The sequence below is a fragment of the Neurospora hispaniola genome, assembly GCF_033458365.1.
Source record: "Neurospora hispaniola strain FGSC 10403 chromosome Unknown B0T23scaffold_6, whole genome shotgun sequence".
In the NCBI taxonomy this organism is placed as follows: Eukaryota; Fungi; Ascomycota; class Sordariomycetes; order Sordariales; family Sordariaceae; genus Neurospora; species Neurospora hispaniola.
This window is the reverse complement of record NW_026944411.1, coordinates 2635853-2656402: the sequence shown is the minus strand read 5'-3', so window position 1 is coordinate 2656402 and position 20550 is coordinate 2635853. Positions and strand designations below refer to the sequence as shown.

Below are 20550 nucleotides of genomic sequence, written 5' to 3'. Positions count from 1 at the left end.
GTCTGTACCTTCACCGCGACTGCGCGACACCTAGTGGTTAGCAGAGTTTTGGAATGGACGGGATTGTGGTCTCGATCTTTTGATTTGCACTTAGGTGCAGCAATAGGGCATCGCGTCGCCCACAATTCTCGTTGGACTGGTAAGCTAGTGTTACTTGCTTGTGAAGGCGCGTCGACAGCGTCCACAAAAGTCCACAGCGTCAGCCAACAAATCAATTGGAGGCTCCACTCGCGCTATGTAACATTTTAGGCTTCCCCTTGTCCAGCCCCACAATTGGCCGAAGATCGCTGGCCAATTCCCACGAAGAAGTGCAAGTCCCATCATGAGGCTCTGGCTCTTGTTTCTCCAAAACAGAACCCCGTGTGCGAACAAGGACGTCATCCTCTTCATCCTAGTGTACACCGGGACATCCATTCTTGGCCTGCATAGCTCGCACAAAAATTAGAAACACAAACAGAAACAGCAGCAAAGATTATCTCCGGATAATGCATGTTTCAGATAGGCAGTCCGAGCGACTTAGCTCCAGCCATGAACCCGACACAGCGACATCCGAACATAGACTACCCGACGTCGTATCCAGACCGAGTAAACAAAATCACGGAGGTTGGGTCGATTGGTGGTCAACTTTCCGGCTCGATCGCGTGCAGTGGTGGAATATATTCTCCGCAGCGTGCCCGGCTCTGTCCCTGGAAACTCCCCTCCAGCCTCTCTCCTCAGATTCTTGGACCTATCGTCTGAGCCCGTGTACGGTACACGCGTGGCCTGTGGAAGTGCGGAGCGCATCGTCCCAGTCAGGAACTTCCCGGCGCGAGTCGAACCTTCATCCTGTTACCGACGGAGACATCGCCGGCAGCACTAGCGGGAAAACGAAACCACGGGCAAAAGAAGGTTGAAAAAGGGCACAGAGACCATTGGACAGTTCGGCTCCAGGTGCATGAACCTAACGTGAGACTGATGGCACGAACTGCGAAACCACGAGGCCGACGACATGATACTGAGGAATTGGCGGTCAGATCATGATCTTCCACTCTAAGCCTTTTTCACCTTTTGATTTCCAGCTTCTTCCGTGACCGCCAGAGTTCAAGTTTCCGGGCTAAGACACGGAGATTCCATCAACTTACCGGTATGTAATTTACAAACGTGATACATCCGGTGATGCGAGCCAAGTATGCGAAAACAACCTCAAAACTCCGGTCGAGCGCGTTCCATTTCTGCGCATCCTTTTCCCGCTTCCATTTGGGCGGGAGCACTTGGATCGATGATCAGAAGAAGAGTCCCCGTTGTCCGCCGTTGACTGCAACGCCAGAGTCCCATGGGCTTTACGGCCGAAAGTGGGATTTCGCGACCATTCCAAAGGGTCCAACTTGTTTTCCTTCAAAAACCTGGAATCTTCTGAGGATTCTGGGCGCCTTCTAGGTGCTAAAACCGTTCAACAACCATCCTATCAAGTAAGTTCGGCACGTTCCACCCGCCATAACAAGCAAAGTGAAGATGGTGCAGGCCAGGCAGGTCTGCCCTGGTCCTGGTTGCATCCATCGATGCCGAATCCCCATTCCCCGCACGACTCTGCCATGAACCTGTTCCGAAGCCGGTTTTTAGCCCCTAGCCCCCCACCCCCTTGTCTGATCGGAAAAGTTGTCAACAATCACAACAATAAAACGTTCGTCTGACATCACCATCAACAAACTGACTGAAAACACAAGACAAAGGGTTCTGAAGGGGGGGAGAGAAACAGTCCCACAATCAGGGCAGATGAGTTCGGATGTTAAACCGAGATTGGAGGAAACTGGCACCCCGATTTTAGAGGGCCTTCCCTTTCTCGAAATCACCTGCCATGCCCACACTTTGAAGAGAAAACAAGCATGGAAAAGTAGAAGATGGGGTTTCGGAAATATTGACCAACTACCGTTACCGTATCATACCTTACCTAAATGCTGACAATAGATGACCGTCGGCCTGTCCCCGACCCCAGAAAACACCACCATCGACGGATCTGACGTTGGAATTAGGTAGGTAGTATCATACATTACATGCTACATAAACCGATACGCTGAACATACCAGGTCAACGGTGTCAATCTGCACATGAAATCGAATTCAACACCGGCTAGGCCCTGTCTAGGGCTGTACAAGTATGTATGTAAGTGTAACAGGCACAGCTGCTACATTAACGTACTCGACTGCCAGAACCCTATAACAAGCGGTTACTATACATTTGACTACATCTGACAAGAATGATGAATGGAACGTAGAACGGAAATGTCTCCTCCTTCTCTCTTGCCTTCTTGATGATATATCCGCTCGATCCGGACTGGAACCTCGATCCAACCGATTGACTGATTGGAACTGGGGAATGAATACTAACCACACCTTGCTGTCTGTTGCCATCTTTGCAAAGTCTGGTTTCCTTCCAAAAGTTCGCAAGAAGATTCCTCGACATGTTACACTTACGAAGACCAGACATCTATCTGTCATGTGAAGCAAGATATCGGCAGCAGGTGAATGAATTACTCACCTCTTTCATATTGGATGCGAAATTACATTTTCTGACCGAAATGAACGAGTGTCACCAACTACCTGATAGAAGGCAACGAAAATGGCGAACGACGTACACTCAAACTTGGCACCTACATCAAAGGTAACAAGGAAAAAAAAGAAGAAGAAACAGAATCAAGGCTTTGTTTGCATCAGGTCATGATGAACCTGTCCTGCTCCAGCTTTTGCTCTCAACCCTCTTCACAGTTCCCCCTCCCATCCCGCTTTCTTCCTTTCCCGCGCGCGCGCTGTTGTGCAACAGCGACAATGGTTGATGATGATGTGCCTGTACGATGTCAGTCGGGACTGCACATGCAAGGCAGGTAGGTGAGTGAGCTGTATGTATGCAGGTTCACCGGTACCAGGAATCCTAGCTCGAGATTAGGTACCCAAGTAAAAGACCTCGGCCATGATGCTCTTCTCATCTTCACTTCGAAACTATATTCAGAAAAGACTGATCGATCCTGAGAAGATTCGCATCGGGCATCTAATATGGTCATCGACCTGAGTTACATAGTACCTATTATTCAGCCTCCTAGGCTCGTTAATAAGATGAAGAAAGATTCAAACATGCAAACCAGAGACAAATACCCACGAACAAACATGGATGGTATCGTGCTCATGCAGTACAGTCAGTACATCATGTACGCGTGGCATCCATCCATCTCCCTCCATCTCCCTCTCTCCCTCTTTCTCCTTACATACACATACACATACACATACATACATTCATACATCCACCAGATTGAAGCTTTCAACCGCAAACTACCTACTTTTACGCTCTCACACCCACCCACCTACATTCCTAGGTAGTTCCCGCGATCGACGAGCAAGCTAAAAAATTGCATAGAGGTAGGTATATGCATTGATTGCATCCTGCAAGTCTTATTCTCCTCCTCCTCCTCCTCCTCTTCCTTCTACTCTTTCTTGCTTCTTCTTTCCCACTTTTTCTTTCTCACACTTCCTTCCAATCATCGATTGACACCACCACCACCACCACCACCACCATCACCTTCATCACCACGGCATAGTACCGAAAAGCCCGAGCAGACCTAAATCTTGTTTTCATCTCGATACACATTCACACAACGAAAATTACCTGACTAAGCTATTTGACATCGACCTCCATCCCCAAGCTAGGTAGACAGCTCTATCAAGTACGCAACCCCCAAACGATGGGAATAATGGAAACCACGATAATTACGATAACAAAATAACATAATCGTAGTGACGGCCCCATAACCTGACACATGCCACTGCCGCAGAATGCCCTTGATTCGGTTGATGTACATGATTTCCGTCGTCACTTGTCAGGAGAAATATCAAGGAGGAAGTGAGCAAGTAGCTGGTTACTATCTATCTTGATAATACTCTCAGTTTTACGTTGATACCCTTAATCAACTTCGACTGGGATTCTCCAACCTCTCTCTCCATCTCTCCATCTCATCTCTTTACTCTTTAAGCTTCATACCTGTACTGTTTGCCTGTATTTCCTTCCTTGCTTCAGCCCTTCTCAGCCCTGCAATTCATCACCTCACTCATCCTACTATCGGCGGCGCGGAACTCCTCGGTACCGGCTAGACGTGCAATCTCAATCAAGCTACATAGGTACACAAACCCAGCCTTCGCTTCACCCGGCTTCACCTTCAACACTGGCTCACCTTGTCCCGTCCCGTCCCGTTCCCCACCTTAGGTTATGCCGACGGCTGAATTAGTCTATGTGAGGTAGCGAGGCTCACCCCGCAATGGACGGAAGGAAGGTTGAATATCTCAGACTCTGAACTGCGGAGGACGGAACAAAAGTATTGTATGGTACCAAACGAGCTTGATGAAATGAGATCTTAGTGAACTTTCGACATGAACAAGACATCCAGCAAGAATCCATGTTTAACGCAAGTCATTTCAACTACTGTGTGTTCCCACTGACTACCGTAATTGCCAGTCGCGCGCAAACTCCGAACAAACCGGGAGCGGAAGGATCCCAAGACTAGCCAATACGAAGACACACATTCCTCACCACTCTGTTCAGTAATATCCAGTGATGGAGCAAAGCCAGTTGCAGGACACGAAGAGAACGTGCCTAGTCAAAGGCATGAAGAACAAGAACATCACAATGTCAGACTCAAAGTTGAAGGAACATGATTGTTTAGTCTAGTCAGCCCCTCGTGTTCCTCAAACCAGATATCTTACAAAAGCCCGAATCCTTTGGTCCCTCAATAATGCTAACCTTTCTACTCAGATAATATCAACATGACCCTCCGATAACCGCCATAGTCTCTTTGCACTCCATAACATGAGATACTATGGTCCATCAGACATAAGAAAGGAAATTGTAGCCATGTTCATCCTAGACGAAGAGAAGAAGAGATCCCCAGCCGATCATGACCGTGACAGGAATGAGCAGAAGACCGACAGAAGGCGTGTTGGTGTCAGCCAGAGAATGGGTGACCTGTGCTGGAGGCGCGCCGTTTGCTGGTGCTACGCCCGATCCTCCATTGCCATTACCGGGCGCAACTCCGGAACCTCCACTGCCGGGCGCTGATCCAGGGCCGCCGTTTCCTGGCGCTGATCCTGAACCACCATTGCCGTTCCCAGGAGCCACTCCAGAGCCTCCATTGCCTGGTCCCATGCCGCCATTGCCAGGTGCTACACCCGAACCGCCGTTGCCATTACCAGGCGCAACTCCTGAGCCTCCACTGCCGGGCGCTGATCCAGAGCCACCGTTGCCGTTGCCAGGTGCTACTCCTGAGCCGCCGCTGCCCGGTGCGGCGCCGGAAGCATCATCGGGACCACCATAGGCCATGACGTTGGCGTTCCAGTATTGCTTCTTCTCCACAACTCGCGCAGGCTGAGGGACGGTGATGGTGAGGACAAGGAATGATGAGGGACCGGAACCTGTGGGACAAGGGGTAGGTGCTGGAGCGCCTCCGTTGCCAGCGCCAGCGTCGTTGCCATTTCCATTTCCATTGCCGCCGTTACCACCATTGCCAGCGCCGTTGCCGTTGCCGCTACCGTTGCCATTGCCATTGCCATTGCCTCCATTCCCATTGCCAGCACCAGATCCATTGCTATTGCCACTGCCACTGCCATTACCATTTCCATTACCGCCGCCGTTTCCAGCTCCGGATCCCGGGACAATGGCTTCGGGGCTTGGAGTTCCAATCACAAAGATGGTTTGGACGAGGGGACCTTGCATTTGAGCGGGTGAAGGGAGAGGGCCGCCAGCGCCACCACCGCCGTTGCTGCCGTTGCCACCATTTCCATTCCCATTGCCTCCATTGCCAGCGCCATTGTTGCCATTTCCGTTTCCAATTCCATTGCCGTTGCCGTTACCATCGGGGCATGGTGCACCGCTGCCAGCGCCGTTGCCATTGCCTGAACCGTTTCCGTTATTGTTAACGTTACCAGCGCTGTTGCCGTTACTGTTGCCGTTGCCGTTGCCATTGCTGGTACCGCCGCCCGGACCTCCGGAGCCGTAGCCAAGACCGCCGGCGCCATTGCCTAGACCTCCAGCACCGCCACCGGGACCTCCGGCACCTCCGCCCATGCCACTGCAGTCTCCCATGCCTCCATTGCCATTGTTCGCACCACTACCGCCATTTCCGAGACCGTTGCCAGCACCACTGCCCAGGCCGCCGTTTCCTGCACCATTTCCTGCTCCCGAACCAAAGGCTCCAGCACCAGCACCAGCGCCATTCCCACCATTACCAGCACCATTCCCACCATTACCATTACCAGCACCATTTCCATTTCCATTTCCATTGCCATTGCCATTGCCTCCATTGCCCGCACCATTGCCCGCACCAGCACCATTGCCATAAGCACCAGAACCATCACCCAGGCCGCCAGCTCCATTTCCGGGACCGCCGATGCCATTGACTCCGAGACCGTTGCCAGCACCATTGCCAGCGCCATTGCCAGCTCCATTGCCAGCGCCATTGCCAGCACCGTTGCCAGCACCGTTGTCATAAGCCCCAGCTCCGGCACCCAAGCCTCCAAGACCAGACCCAGCACCATTGCCGCCACTGCCGTTGCCACCATTTCCGCCATTGCCAGCGCCATTGCCAGCTCCATTGCCGTAAGCACCCGCGCCGCTTCCTGCAGGTCCAAAGGGGAAACCGGGAGGCAGGCCGCCGGCACCGAGACCGGAACCACCATTGCCGTTGCCATTTCCACTGCCGTCAGGGCAATTCTCCTTGACAGAGGTGGGATTGGTGGTGAAAAGGTGCAGAGTTGGGTTGAGCGAATAGGGCATGCGGTCAACAGAGGGAGAGACAATTTTGGAAGAGCCAGAGATGTAGCTCATCGGGACAGCATACTGAGCCTGGCCGTGATTGATGCAGTCATTGGAGATGCGCGTGATGGCAGGGTGGTACTCTTGGGCGTTGCAATTGGCCATGAAACACTCGAACATGGTCTGTGGGAGGGTCAAGTCAGTCAAGAGCCATAACCCAAATGATGCAAGAGATCAAGGGAAACTGACCTGGAGTTCATGAGTCCTCTCACAGAGGCACGCAAGTGTGGCGCATCCGGACGAGGCGAGCGCGGGAGCAATGCATGGCTGACCACAGTCGGGAAAAGCGAGAGCCGCCGTGGCGGGCGTGAGCGCCAAGAAGGAAGACTTCATCGTGAAGAGTAGTCGTGAGTTGTTTCAGAGAGCTGATATCTCGAAAAGCCGTTCGTCGGTCGCGTGGTGTGTTGAGACTCTGTGGTGGTGTCTCGAAAAGGAAGAACACAAAAAAGAGGAGTCGATAGTTGTTGATTGAGAGCTGATAGCTGACTGCAATTCAAGTATGATCTCCAAAAAAGAAGAGGAATGATTGAAAGAGTTTGGGATACCTAATCCAAAAAGAGAGGGGAAAAGAGTGTGCTGTTCTGAAGAAGAGAAGAGAGGAAGAATCTGAGAGTGGGAGGAGGATGAGTTTAAGTATCCGGTTTCGAGGCTTTGGGAGCCGAGTGATGGTGAGCTGGGAGGTTGACAACAACGAGTGCAGAGCGGTAAGAACCGTGATGGCCATGGTGCCATGGCGTGGTGGGCAACGACATCGGGGAAGGAGCAGAACGAACTAGGTGAGGCAGTTGAGATGTCAAGCACGGTACACTTTCGCTGAAAAAGGGAAATCAGCAGAAAGGCCCAGGTTGAACACAGCAGATTTACTTGGACTGACTCTGCTTCTTGATTCGGTCCTTGAATGTGTGGTCTGGAAAGTGCATTTGCGACAAGAGAGTAGGCAGGTATCATTAAGAGAAGAAACTGAAGTGAAGGAATACCTGTGCTCAGTAAAAGATCAAATCCACATGCTTCTCCTCGGCCGAGTAGCGGTCCTGAAGCTCCTTCCTCGTGAGGAGCTTGATCAATGGCATCATCGTCTCCCTCATATCAGCGATGCCCCGCTTCTTCTGATCGATGTGGGAAGCGTCCACAACGATCCTCTTCAGGCTGTCAAGAGACAATGACTCTGGTCGAACGAGTTAGCAAAAACAGAGAAAGCGCGTGGACTGGGCACTGGCAAGGCCGGAATAGCTATCGTACCATTTTCGATCAGATCAATCAGGCGCTGAGGAGTACCCACGGCAATTCCCGTGCGGCTCTTCTTGAGGAAGGAGACTTGCTCCTCGACCTTGAAGTGCTTGGCGAACTGTCGAACGATCATTGTCAGCAACTTGTCCTGCTTCCTTCCTTCACATCGTTATCGCGACTTACCAATTTGGCGACCGAGTTGCCCTTTGTCTGAAACTTTCTCAATGATCTGGCAGTCGTCGTGTTAGCGCAAGTCAAATCGACGAAAAGACTATGGAACCCATCACCGGACTGAACATACCTGACCAAATCCGCAGCGCGCAGACCCGCGCCCGCCACGACCAGTGTGTGCGGTGACCCGTTCGACTTGGGCGCCTCGGACAACTTGACAGGATTCTCCGAAAACTCCTCCAGGAAGTCTGGCAGGTTGTCCTTGTTCCGGGGCTTTTGGAAGGAAGTGGTGTCCTTGATCGCGTTTGCTGTGCATCACATGTCAACGCCAAGGTTCTCACTCACTCATGATACTTTCCTTTCCTTTCCTTCTTTCCCCTTGTTCAAGAATTTCTTGGCTGGCACTCACCAGAAATGTAAAGATCCGAAAGCTCGACGGAGCTGAGATCGGTCCCGAACCGTGTCACCTTCTGAGCAATGTGATCGGCCAGGAGCTGGCCGTCCATGCGCTCGAATGCCCTGTTCAAACCTGCCTCGACGTCGAGATCACCCTCGTCCTCGCGCGCCTTCTTGGATCTCTTCTTCTTCTTGGCGCCGCCCTCGTCGTCGGCCTTTCTTTTCCTGTTGATCATTTCGGTGGCCATGACTGCTCTGTGTGACTGGTTGTTTGCTGGAAGAAGGTGGTGCTTTCTCACAATGTCGTAGGCACTGATGGGCAGGTAGGTGTTGATGGTGCTGATGTTGGTGGTGGTGGTGGTGGCCAATGGAGATGGAAGCACAATGCTGCGATTGTGGAGTTTGATGGCTTCAATGAAGATTCAGATTGCGGTTTGATAATAACAATTCGTCTGGTGAATATTTCCCGTCGTTGTCTGGTTCAACTTGAAGTCTCGATATCGATTGGAAGATCTTGAATGAAGGTTCCTGAAGCTGCCCGGCCGCCGAAAATTTCTGGAGTAAACAGTGCGGGATATCTTGGCGGCAGACAACACACTGTGACGTTAAGCTTACAGCGGAGCCGCGGCGATCATTTTAGCGCAAGCCGTACAGTCTGCTACAGTGCCAGACCTTTCGCAGCGGCTGAGTTTGCCGGCTTGTCGCTGTAAAGACATCTTTGCTGTTTCTTCAGTTCAGGGCCTGGGCGCCTCAGTCGTTATACCGGCTACCTACCTAGGTACGGTACCTCTAGGTAGGTGAAACGAGTCCATTGTTCGTTGTCATCAAAATATATCTGGTAATCAACCTCAAAACACCATAGAGGTAGTCAACACAACAGTTTCTGTTTCCACTATCGATGCTCGAGGCAGATTCTAGTCTAGACATCTAGAACAGAGGGCAATTCGCCGTCCCAAATCATGAAGTCGTTCCCACACTCAATCGCCTGTGCAGTCTTGGCAAGAGGTGTGTGTGCGTGCACACACACACATACACCGCACTTCTGTATTACACAACTTCGTCAAAATTCATTATTTTATAATAATTTCTATATTAATTTAAAGCCATTTCAATGTACAAAATAATTACAATACTAGTAATCAATCAAATCCATTACAACAATACCTCCCAAGACAATCCTTAATTCAAAGCCTGCCGGTATAAAGCGATCCCGTATTTAAAACGGCGTATTAATAGTTTACTTCGACGAAGATTAAAATTAGGAAGATCCTAGCCTAATAACTTTATAACGTACTTTATCCCGCCCTAAAAAGAAGAGTCATAAAGCCGAATAATCTATTAAAATTATCCCTAAAATTATTCTACCCAAAAAAAAGGCTACTCCTATTAAAACTATTATTAAGAAAACCGCTATTAAAAAGATTACCGTTAAAAAGGGGAAGGCTACTGTACTAAAACTAGAGCTAATCCCAATCCTAGTCTTAAAATTACTATTATCCCCCCCTAAACTTACAATACCTATTAAAATTTCTAATAGTAAAAAGGACTTCAATAATAACAATAAAGTCGAATAATAATTCCCCGTCCGCTTTACCCCTAAAAAGTAGATTCTTAATACTTTATTTTATTTATTAAGTAATAATAATAGCGAAGTAACCTCTCTAACTAAATTAATTACTTTAATACTACTAGCCTAGCCCCGCGTTGCCTATAAGCCGGTTGCTATAGTACTACCGCCGCTACGTTCTAAATACTCTTATTTAATACGGATCTAATTTAATATAATTAGTTTATATATTACTACTAGCTGTACTAAATTACCTACTATTAAAGAATATAATTTATTTAGAGAGGTTAAAATTGAATAAAATAATAATAAATTCTATAAGTAGCGGTTTAGGATAATACTATTTAGTAAGATCTTATATATATAATAAAGTTATATAGAAGATATTATTAGCGATAATATAGCCGCAAGAATAAAATAATTAATCTTTTTATATAATATTATATATATTACCGCCACCTATAATAACCGCCGCGCCCGGATTATTATATACAACAAAATTATTCCCAAGAAGGATTTTTATAATAAATACAATAATATTAAGTATAAGACCGTTATAAAATCGTACCTCCACTACACTAGCCAATACTACTATTTTACTATATTATTCAAATTTCGGTTAACCGACCCGCCTACTAATAAAATCCCTACTACCCTATCCTCCCGTAGTAGTATACCCTTTACTCCTACCCCCTCTCGTAATTTAATTAATCTTTTTATTACCCTAATCCTATAAATAGTTAATATACTATTATTACGAGGGTTATAGATTCTAGTTAGTATTAAGAAGTCTAAATATATTATAATAAATATTATATTAATAGAAATTAAAAAGAATTTAGAAGAGGACTAGTAATAAAAGGAGTATATAGAGGTAAAATTATACGGTACTATATATTAGGAATTAGTATAAGTATAAACGTATAATCTTAGTTATAAGTATAAGAATTATAATAAAGCTATTAAGTACTAAATATACTACATTATAGATAGGAGTATAACCTATTATAACTTTAATATTAAAAATATAAGTAAGTAGGTATATACTATATTGTTGGGGAAGGCTACGGTAATTAATCCGCTATTTGAACTAGTACGAAATATATTAAATAATAAGGTAATAGCCGCTTTTAGTACTAATAATAGTAGTAGTAAATATAAAGGAAGAGGTAATAATCTACTAATTAATATTAATATTATTAATAATATTAATAGTAGTAATAGTAGTACTAATATAGAAATTATAAATAATTTACTACAAATTATATTAAAGAAAGACGATTTTAGAAATTTATATTAACTATACCCTCCTCCCTTATATTTACTATATTCGCTACTATATTAATACTTCCCTCCCTACTTTTAATATTCCTAAGTCTAGCTACCTTATACTACTAGCAATTCTATTACTAATTCAACAATTACTAATAGCTATAACTATAATATAACGGACGCTCTCCCCCTACTAAGTAAAATAATAATTATCAATTCGTATACGCCGTTAAAATATTTTACTACTACATTCTATAGGCACCCGACCAACTACGAGACTCTTACTACCAAACGCACTAACGCTAACCCTCTTCCTATTTCTATAGTAATTATAATATTTATTTAACTACTAGTATTACTATTAATTGTATTACTATTAATAGCGGATAAGGAGGACGAGGGCGAAGAGATTAGAAATTCCCTAGTAGAGGCCGGAAAATTATTTATATTATGTCCACCTATACCTTCGATTCTCAATCTTTATTTATTACCGCCACCCCCCGCCCTACCTAGTCGGCCGGCTAAAAAGATTATTACCGAATTCTTTAAAGCATTCTATAAATATTATTATATTGGATTATTAATTAAAGTAATACTAGTATATAAAATTCTAATTACTTTAAAGAATAAGCTCCGGAATAAGGAGGCACTGCCTAATATATTCGCGTTTAGAGAATAGCCGGTAAAGTAGTTTACAAGGCTAGGGTTTAATTATAACCTCTATACGGTATTTAAGGACGGTATTAAAAATTTCCTTAAAATTAAATATATAGTACTAGTAATATAGTTAAGTTATAGTAAGTATACCTTTTAACCCCTATTACCGTAATTTAATTAACTAATATATATTTTAGACCCGCAATTTAATACTATATTCAAATATAGTATTACTAGAGCTCTCGTTTCTATAGCGGGTAGTACTACTACTAATAATCCTAACGAACGATAACAATATTACAAATCGATTTATAGCGAAAGAGGGGGGTTTCTAGCATTTTAGCATTATTATATAAATAAATACAATTTCTAATACTTTTAATATTTCTAATATTTCTAGTATTTTTAGTATACAATTCAATTTAATATATATAAATCCATCTCTCCCTTTTATATTCTCTACTACCGCCTAAATATAATATTCGTTTCTCTATACTCAATTAATTTATTAATATATAATTTACTATACTCTTTATTAATATTATTAAATCGATTTATTACTAATTTTACATTCTTAAAATAACTATAAATCTATTACACTCTATACCCTATATCCTATACTAATCGTTTAAAAAACGCAATAAAATTATCGTCTAATATTTTATTACTACCTTCGTTACAATATACCCTCTTGAACTGCCGCTTAAAATCACTAAAATATACTTCAATAAGGTTGAATTCGGGAAAGTACGGTAATAAATATTACAATAAAACCCCCTTCTAATTATACGCGTACTAGAATTCAGTACGGGGGTGCTAACTAATATTATCTATTACTAAAATACTATTACAATAGCACCGCAAAATACCTAATTAATATAACGAACACCGTCCCTTCAGTCTATACTAAACTCATTATAGAATACAAATATCTCTATAATAAATAAAGAAATTTTTAATATTTATTCGGCTACTAGTATAGGGGATTATTATAATACCTTTATATAGAGTCGCTTCTTCTTCCACTTATTTTATCGAAGGTACTACCATACAATTTCGGTCGAAATATATACGTTATATTCGTTAACTAGAAAGGCACAAATCTTATTAAAGTATAAATCGGGTTTTAAAATAAGGAAGTTTATAATTTCCTTTATAATATTAATTATAATTAATAAAGTATAAGGAGCAATATAATATACACTATACCTTAAACGCCTATATAAGAAACTTTCCAATATTCTAGGAAATTTACAATAGTAAAAATACTTTACTAGTATCCGATAGAATACGCTTATATTTCCACACACTCCTTACACTTATACTAATAATCTTAATAACGTTATTAGAATATTCGTTATTTACTAATATTATCGTTATTAATACCTTCTAGCGGGTATTAGGGTAGTACACTATATCGACAACAGTTTAAAAAATAATATAAATAGTAAAATAGATAATTATACGACGTAGAATATTAAAATATCGACTTTTTATACTAGTTTTGGCCAAATTTCGATATTAAACGATTGAGTTGAGTCGTGTAAAGCGATGTCAAATGGCCAGATTTGTCAAATGCGGTGTGTGTGTGTGCACGCACACACACCTCTTGCCAAGACTGCACAGGCGATTGAGTGTGGGAACGGTACCATGTTCTGGACTCCTATTCGGGCCATCCCCTGCATCGTCAGTGCTCTTCTGTACCTTTTTCTCCACTGCAGTCCTCTAACCAGAATTGGCAGCCGCTTTGACAAACAAAGCAAAGAACTGCTGAACGTTTCATCGCGTTCTGGGTCCATCGTAGTGTGCGTGCATCTGCTTCGTTGAAGGCTGGAATAGCTATTCGCCGCTTGACTGAACTTGGGATGAATCTGAGGCGTACATACATCGATGTTTTCATCCTCCCAGCACACCTCACCTCGGTCTAAGGCGGGCGCTTTTTCGGCATCCCATTCCGGGAATTTTTTTTCTCTTTCCTCTTTTGGTTTTATATTTCTGCATCTCCATGCATGTCGCCATTGATGCACACTGTTGATAGACGAGCACATCATCACTGCCGTTCTAAATTTTTACTTGTCGTTACTTATCAGACCGCAAGTCTTTATCACGAACGAATACATACATACCTACTACACAGCTATACCTCGGAGATTGATGAGTATCCATCATCAGCCCCGTCGCGAACAACAGACAACATCAAAATAAGTAATTAAAAGAAAGGTTACTCGAGACATCCATGGCGCCTCAAACAGAAATCCCAGTTGTACGTCATCCCGCTCCCCGCCGTTTGGCAAGGCTTCGTTGTGTTACCTGCCTGCTACCCCACGGTTACCGTTACCCATTGCCATCTGAACCATCGATTGGTATCATGGCATCGATAACGGCATTGTACAATACAGCCCCAATTGATCGTAATGGTGATACTGACGGGCAATATCACAGGCCGCCAATGTACTTGGGACGATAGGAACTGTGTAAGCCTCCCCAGATACCAAACCTCCTTTCCATCTTTTCACACTGAACATTTCATATCTAACTAACCATGCCGTATTTTCCAGCTTCTGGTGTGTCCAGCTCATCCCGCAAATATGGACCAACTACCGCACCAAAAGCACAACTGGCCTCCCGGGAACCATGATGTTCCTCTGGGCGCTGTGCGGCGTTCCGTTCGGGGTGTACGCGATAGCCCAGAACTTTAATATACCAATCCAAGTGCAGCCGCAGGCGTTTATGACGCTTTGTTTAGTTGGTTGGGCGCAGATTTTGATCTATGGGTCGTAAGTAGTCTTCCCTTCCTATTTTCTTTCTGTGGTGTTGGAATCAAGTTAGTGAGACGGTAAGATGGAGACAGATACTGACAAGGCACAAACAGAAAATGGCCAACTTGGAAAGCCACTGTCCTAGCCTTGATTGTGGCTTGCGTGTTTGCCGGTGTTGAAGCTGCCCTGATCTTCACACTACGGGTGAGTTATCCCTTTCCCTTCCCTTCCTTTATCCTCCTATTCAAAAACTGAAGATGACTAAAACAAAACGCAAAAGCCACTCTACGAAGCAGGCAACGAAACCCCCGTCCGAGTCATCGGTATCATAGCCGCCATCCTCCTCGCCGCCGGCCTCCTGCCTCCCTATGCAGAAATGTACAAGCGGCACGGTCGGGTCGTCGGCATTAACTGGATCTTTCTGTCGATGGACTGGTCAGGAGCCTTCTTCTCCCTCATGGCCGTGGTGACGCAAAACACGTTTGACGTTCTGGGTGGTGTGCTCTACATCATTTGCGCCTTCCTCGAGCTAGGCATCTTTGCGTCGCACTTGATTTGGTTGGTGAGGACGAGAAGCATAAGGAAGCAACTCAAGAAAGATGGCAAGACTTTTGACGATTTGTTGGGCGAGTATGAGAAGCGGGGTGAGAGTTGGAAGTGGGCAGAGAGAGATTTGGATTTGGGGGGGTTGAAGTTTTGGGCGAGGAAGGACAAGAAGGGGGAAGAGGAGGAGGGTGAAGGGGAGATTGAGCAAAGGGATTTGGAAAAGCAGGATGTCGGTAATTCTGCTGCTGATGCTGTGGGACGGCAACGTGATGGGGCTTTGGACAGTAAGATGGCGATGGCTGAGGCACATAATCAAAACGGGAACGCGGAGGATACAGACGCGAGTACGCCTACCATGGTGGATGGGGAGAACAAGGCGGTAGGCAGGACGTGAAGGGGACGGCGTGATGGATGAATGCCTGATGAGGATATACAGAAACGAAGCTGGATGTTGAGGAACAACAAAAGAGAACTGGAATAGTTGGTTTTGGTTTTGGTTTTGAATATGATACCATGGCTGGGACTTCGTTACGGGATACGAAGGCTGTGCGAGTGAACGCATAGCCAGGGACACATCAGCTGGTTGAACATGAAAAATGAAAGTAGGAACGAGGATATATGAGGAATGGAAGCCGCTGACGGCTAGCAGATAGAAATAGAATCCAAGTAGATAATTGTTATCATTGTTCTACTAACAGCCGTGTTCGAATGTATCCCGTCTGGGGATTTATTCTTCCATATTTTTGAAAAAGTATATAAGCACACGAGAGACATCGATCAGATGTCAGGGTATCGTAACCAAGGAATGCAGGAGGTGAACACCAACTTGCCCTCCCTCATGATGGCGGAACAAGAAAATACGAAGGAAAGAAACGAAGGCGGCTCAAAACGTCAGACAACCTCCAATGCAAATGTCAAAAAGAAGGAAAAAGGAAATAGCCTGAATGATGAAAGCACACAGTGAAAACGGCTCGGGTCGATAGATGCGACCGGTTACCCTCGGCAGCTTCCAAGTTCAGTTGGAAAATGCAGGCGGGGATTCGAGCTGATAAGACCTCGAGATCTGGAAAAAAAAAAAAAAGTTAAGAGCCGGTCCTTTGGTCCTTCCTGATATCCTCGGCACCTTCCGCTCCTGCCTTGACTGTTCTTATCGAGCCTTCCTAAAACGTCTCTAAATCAAAATATCCTTCTTTCTATCCAACTCGTCCGTAACCCGAATTTCCCCTCATCCCGCCGGGCCGCAGTTGGAGCTTCTTGCTTTCCCCACACTAATTTTGAGTCGGAGGTCTCGAAACCTGGATTCAAACTAAGCCAAAAAAAAAAAAAAAAAAAAAAAAAAAAAAAAAAAAAAAAAAAAAAAAAAAAAAAAAAAAAAGAGTTCCTCAATCCCGAGACCATCGTCTTATTAACGCTGTGAGGCAAGGTGTTATGTAAAAGGCGTTCAGTTTGCTTCACATGATTATGCACTTGTGGTCGCCCTTCCTCTTTCTCCTCCGCTTCTTCTTCATGGGCCCATGACCATCCTCCTGTTTCCCTTGGCCGTAGCCGTACCCGCTACCATTGCGTGCGCCGTCGTCGTCGTCTACTTGGCCGCTATCGTCCCTTCGGAGCATTTGGCGGCAGAGGTCGATGAAGACTTCGTCAACGTTTGCTTTTTTGAAGTGTCAGTAATCTGTCTCTTTTTGAATAAGGACATGAACAACATACTCCTCGTCCTAGCGCTAGCCTCGTAATAAGGCGCATTCCACTGTTGAGAAATGGTAAAGGCCTTTGCGCGATCGACGGCTCGTTGGTCTAGCAGGTCGGCCTTGTTGCCCACCATGACGATGGGGATGTTCTCGTCATCTTTGATGCGTATGATCTCCTCACGGAGCGTGGCGAGCTCGTCTAGCGAGGCTTGCGAGGTTATACTGAAGACTAACAGAAATCCTTGGCCGGCCTTCATGTACAGGTCTCGCATAGCAACTTTTGCCCAAAGTGTTAGCGAGATAAGTTCCAAGTTGGGGGGTGTTAGTTGAGTTAGGGCGGTGCTGTTACTCACCGAATTGTTCTGTACCGGCGGTGTCGAGGCTGATGAGCTACATGTTAGCATCAACCGGTCAAAAGTGAAGTGTAAGTGAGGAAGGTCCCACATTTCCAGTATCACTTGTCGTCCCTGGAGGTCCTCGTTAGCAAATCTGAAACATAAACATCCATTAACAGAATGGGCAAGTTGACTTACATCGACAGCCACTTGTGTCCTGTACGAGTCCTCAATGGTTGGATCATAGCTTTCAATCCATTCGTTGTGTACGAATTGTGCTGTTGTTCACAACATGTTCAGTATAGTGTTCCGTTGTCTTGTCCACACAGGTGACAGGGGTCATCATGCAGGTGTGGTTGAATCGGGTTTAGACTTTGGGGGCGCACAACATACCAGTTAAGCAACTCTTGCCGACACCTCCTTAAGTAAGCCATCAAAGTCAGCAGTTGTAGCATGTGATGCGCATGTCTTGGCATAGGGGGGTTGTGTGATTTTTTTTGATTTTTTTAATTTTTTTTTTTTCCACGATGAGGTTCACAGCGAAAAGTCAGGTGAAAGAGGAGGGTGGAGCACAACATACCGGTGCCTAGGACAACGATATGGAATTCGCGGCTATAGGACGAATCAGCATCAGAGCAAAGAGGTTAGGGAGTGACAGAGCGTCTGATGAGCACTGCTGTGGCCCCATTAATGTGTAAGGTAGGCTGTGCTCTAGAACAGAGATGCGAGGGGGCGTCTCAAGATGGAGGCCCATCAAACATTGATGTAATATAAGAGAGTGGGTGCTCACCAAGGCTGGAATCCGTAAGTGCGCATCATGGTCAACGGGAGGAGTCCACCTCAGACAGCTGGCAGGGCTTATACGAACTGAAGGGCAGAGTAAAAGCCAATGCACGCGTCCTGGCCCGTCACACTCTGCCCGTTTCGAAGATGCGAATGCGTTTGCGTGTGCGGTAGATATCGGGGTGGTTGTCGTCGTCGCTTTGGGGATGGGCGACTTTGATCTGATATGCTGCCCCCTTTTGCTGCGCGCCGTGTTATTTTTTTGCTTCAGTGTTTGGGATCGGCTCGCCGGAATCTCCAACTTTTGCAGATCAGACGAAAAAGAGGTCAAAGCCTAGCCAGCTCGCTCCAAATAGCTCTAGCTATTCGCGGGGCGCTATATTGGCGGATGCGACGATATGCCCGCTCGGCCGTCACACCATGCAGCAGGGCACCGGGAACAATCCGGACCGTAAACCCAGAAGGATGGGGGGGCAGCACCTTTACGTGAAGGTAAATTTCTCCCAGCAAGCGATTTTGAAAGCGAAAGAAGGATGAGTCTCGAGTCCGTTCTCGCCTTCTGGGAAAGGGTATCGGTATCGGTAGGTACGTAGCAACGACCTGAGGGGAATCGCTCCGAGTCGGGATTCTGGACCGCTTTAGAAAATTTTAGGCCTCCCAATTTCGCAGGGCTCTTTTTCACTCGACTGAATTGGCGGCTGGCCCCCTCTACACAAGGTTGTTTTGTTCTCGCGCGTCGTTAACGTGACTGTGACTTCTCGATTCCGTCCCAACAATCCACCCGCATGAACTGTAGAAAACTGAGCAGAGCACAACACGAAGCAACAAGCGCCTCCGGAGTTTGGGGGGTAAAGTATACAGCCTGTGAAGTACCTATCTCTCTCGAGGAGGGGTTGAGGGCCAAAGCGCCGGGGAAGGGCGGGAATGGATGAGCTGGAAGGGCGTGCTGAACCGTTGCTTTCCAGCTGGGCGCAAGCAAATAATTAAGCATCGATGGTTCCAACAGAAAGGCGAGAAGCCTAAACGGGTCAGAAGGGTCGTGAGGGCCTCGTCCGCCGCTTGTGGTGCCGTGGTGGTGCCCAAAGTGGTGCCCGGTGGAGTCTGGTCCGGGATGGCTTCAGAAGCCAAAAAGGCCTAGATGAGTTCAAGCCCACCGGCTGATGAGGAACCAGCGCCCCGGTTACAGGGCCGAGCCTCGCGTGCGCGTTGCTGGGTCCCAGATGTCCCGATCAAACCAGCTAGGGTTGATGTTGAGGATCCCGGCCACTGCCTTTGTAGAGGATATCACGAGACGTCGACAAGACGGGGGTGTTTAGTGACTCCAATATGCCATATGCGAGCTCAGCGTGTTTGTATAGAGTCCAGACCTGAGATGGAAACGGTTCGATATCTCAAAAAAAAAAAAAAAAGAGAAGAGAACACGAAAGGCAAAAGAAAGTCCGGGCGACCAGATTGCCCATCGTGTCCATCATAGGTAACTCCTCTTTATCCACCTCCATCATCGGCACTTGTACTTCCGCAAAGCCGCCGCCTCCAGTCATGATATGCTGTTCAGTAACCGCCGCGGAGCAATGGCCATGGTCAACTCGACGGTGGCGTCCAGCCCAACTCTGGGGATACACGACAGCCACGCCAACAAAAGAACCGTGAAGCGGAACCAAACGGACAGACGAGACTGCCGTCCGGATGACGGATACATACTTGGTCGACGGTCCGTACCGTGGACATGGCCAAGCGACATATCTTGCTGCAAGAGACGGCGGGCGCATGACAGCCCGTCCATGTCTCGGACGGAAATACTGTGTCGTTTCGTTGCCCATTTCTTTCTCATGAAGCCATCAACTATTCGCGACTGACAGTCCGAATTTATGGCTCCAGGTGGAGGCTTTGCTCCAATTGGCCTGAAATGGTTACATATCAGTTGGGACTTGGTTGCGCATCAGCTCCCCACCTCCACTCGCTGTAAGTGCCTGTCAATGCTGCAGCATGGTGTTTATTGCCCCTCGATTGATACCTACCTATTCAACTTGCAAACCATTGTGAATGGCACATGATAGCAGATTGCCAGGTGTTGATGCCCATCTATTGCTCGTCAGGTACACACACACACACATTCGCGGGGTTGGTGGGTATCTGGAGCCGAAAGAGGAAGGGCTAACCATGGCCTGCCGAAACCCAAGTGTGCAGCGAGAGCTCCCTTCCCTCTCCCGTCGTGCTCACCTGGCCGGTCCCGCACCTGGAGCATCAGATATGGTACTGTAGTAGGTTATGCAAGAGACTGAGGGGCTCGCCGGCCGCTTCAACTTAACCTAACTGAGCTC

At 46.3% G+C, this 20550-nt stretch overlaps 3 protein-coding genes across 3 annotated transcripts; 1 reads left to right on the top strand and 2 right to left on the bottom strand.

Annotated features, from left to right (window-relative positions):
• Positions 1-7681: 7681 nt before the first annotated feature.
• B0T23DRAFT_200078 (U3-containing 90S pre-ribosomal complex subunit-domain containing protein) lies at positions 7682-9005 on the bottom strand. The gene is made up of 5 exons (XM_062833367.1): positions 8636-9005; positions 8357-8534; positions 8239-8284; positions 8068-8173; positions 7682-7993 (listed from the first exon to the last, which is right to left on the bottom strand). Exons 1-5 carry the CDS (start codon positions 8868-8870, stop codon positions 7812-7814), a joined length of 747 nt encoding a protein of 248 aa, XP_062691085.1. The 5' UTR covers positions 8871-9005; the 3' UTR covers positions 7682-7811.
• Positions 9006-13904: 4899 nt separating this feature from the next.
• Positions 13905-16102, top strand: B0T23DRAFT_414356 (PQ loop repeat-domain-containing protein). The gene is made up of 5 exons (XM_062839562.1): positions 13905-14381; positions 14561-14592; positions 14677-14895; positions 14991-15081; positions 15158-16102. The coding sequence occupies exons 1-5, from the start codon at positions 14355-14357 to the stop codon at positions 15815-15817; spliced, it is 1029 nt and encodes a 342-aa protein (XP_062691084.1). The 5' UTR covers positions 13905-14354; the 3' UTR covers positions 15818-16102.
• Positions 16103-16800: 698 nt separating this feature from the next.
• Positions 16801-18360, bottom strand: B0T23DRAFT_200046 (krev-1). Its single transcript, XM_062833366.1, has 8 exons — positions 18237-18360; positions 18027-18058; positions 17840-17866; positions 17645-17724; positions 17556-17578; positions 17465-17493; positions 17131-17388; positions 16801-17074 (listed from the first exon to the last, which is right to left on the bottom strand). Exons 1-8 carry the CDS (start codon positions 18263-18265, stop codon positions 16875-16877), a joined length of 678 nt encoding a protein of 225 aa, XP_062691083.1. The 5' UTR covers positions 18266-18360; the 3' UTR covers positions 16801-16874.
• Between the last annotated feature and the right edge of the window lie 2190 nt (positions 18361-20550).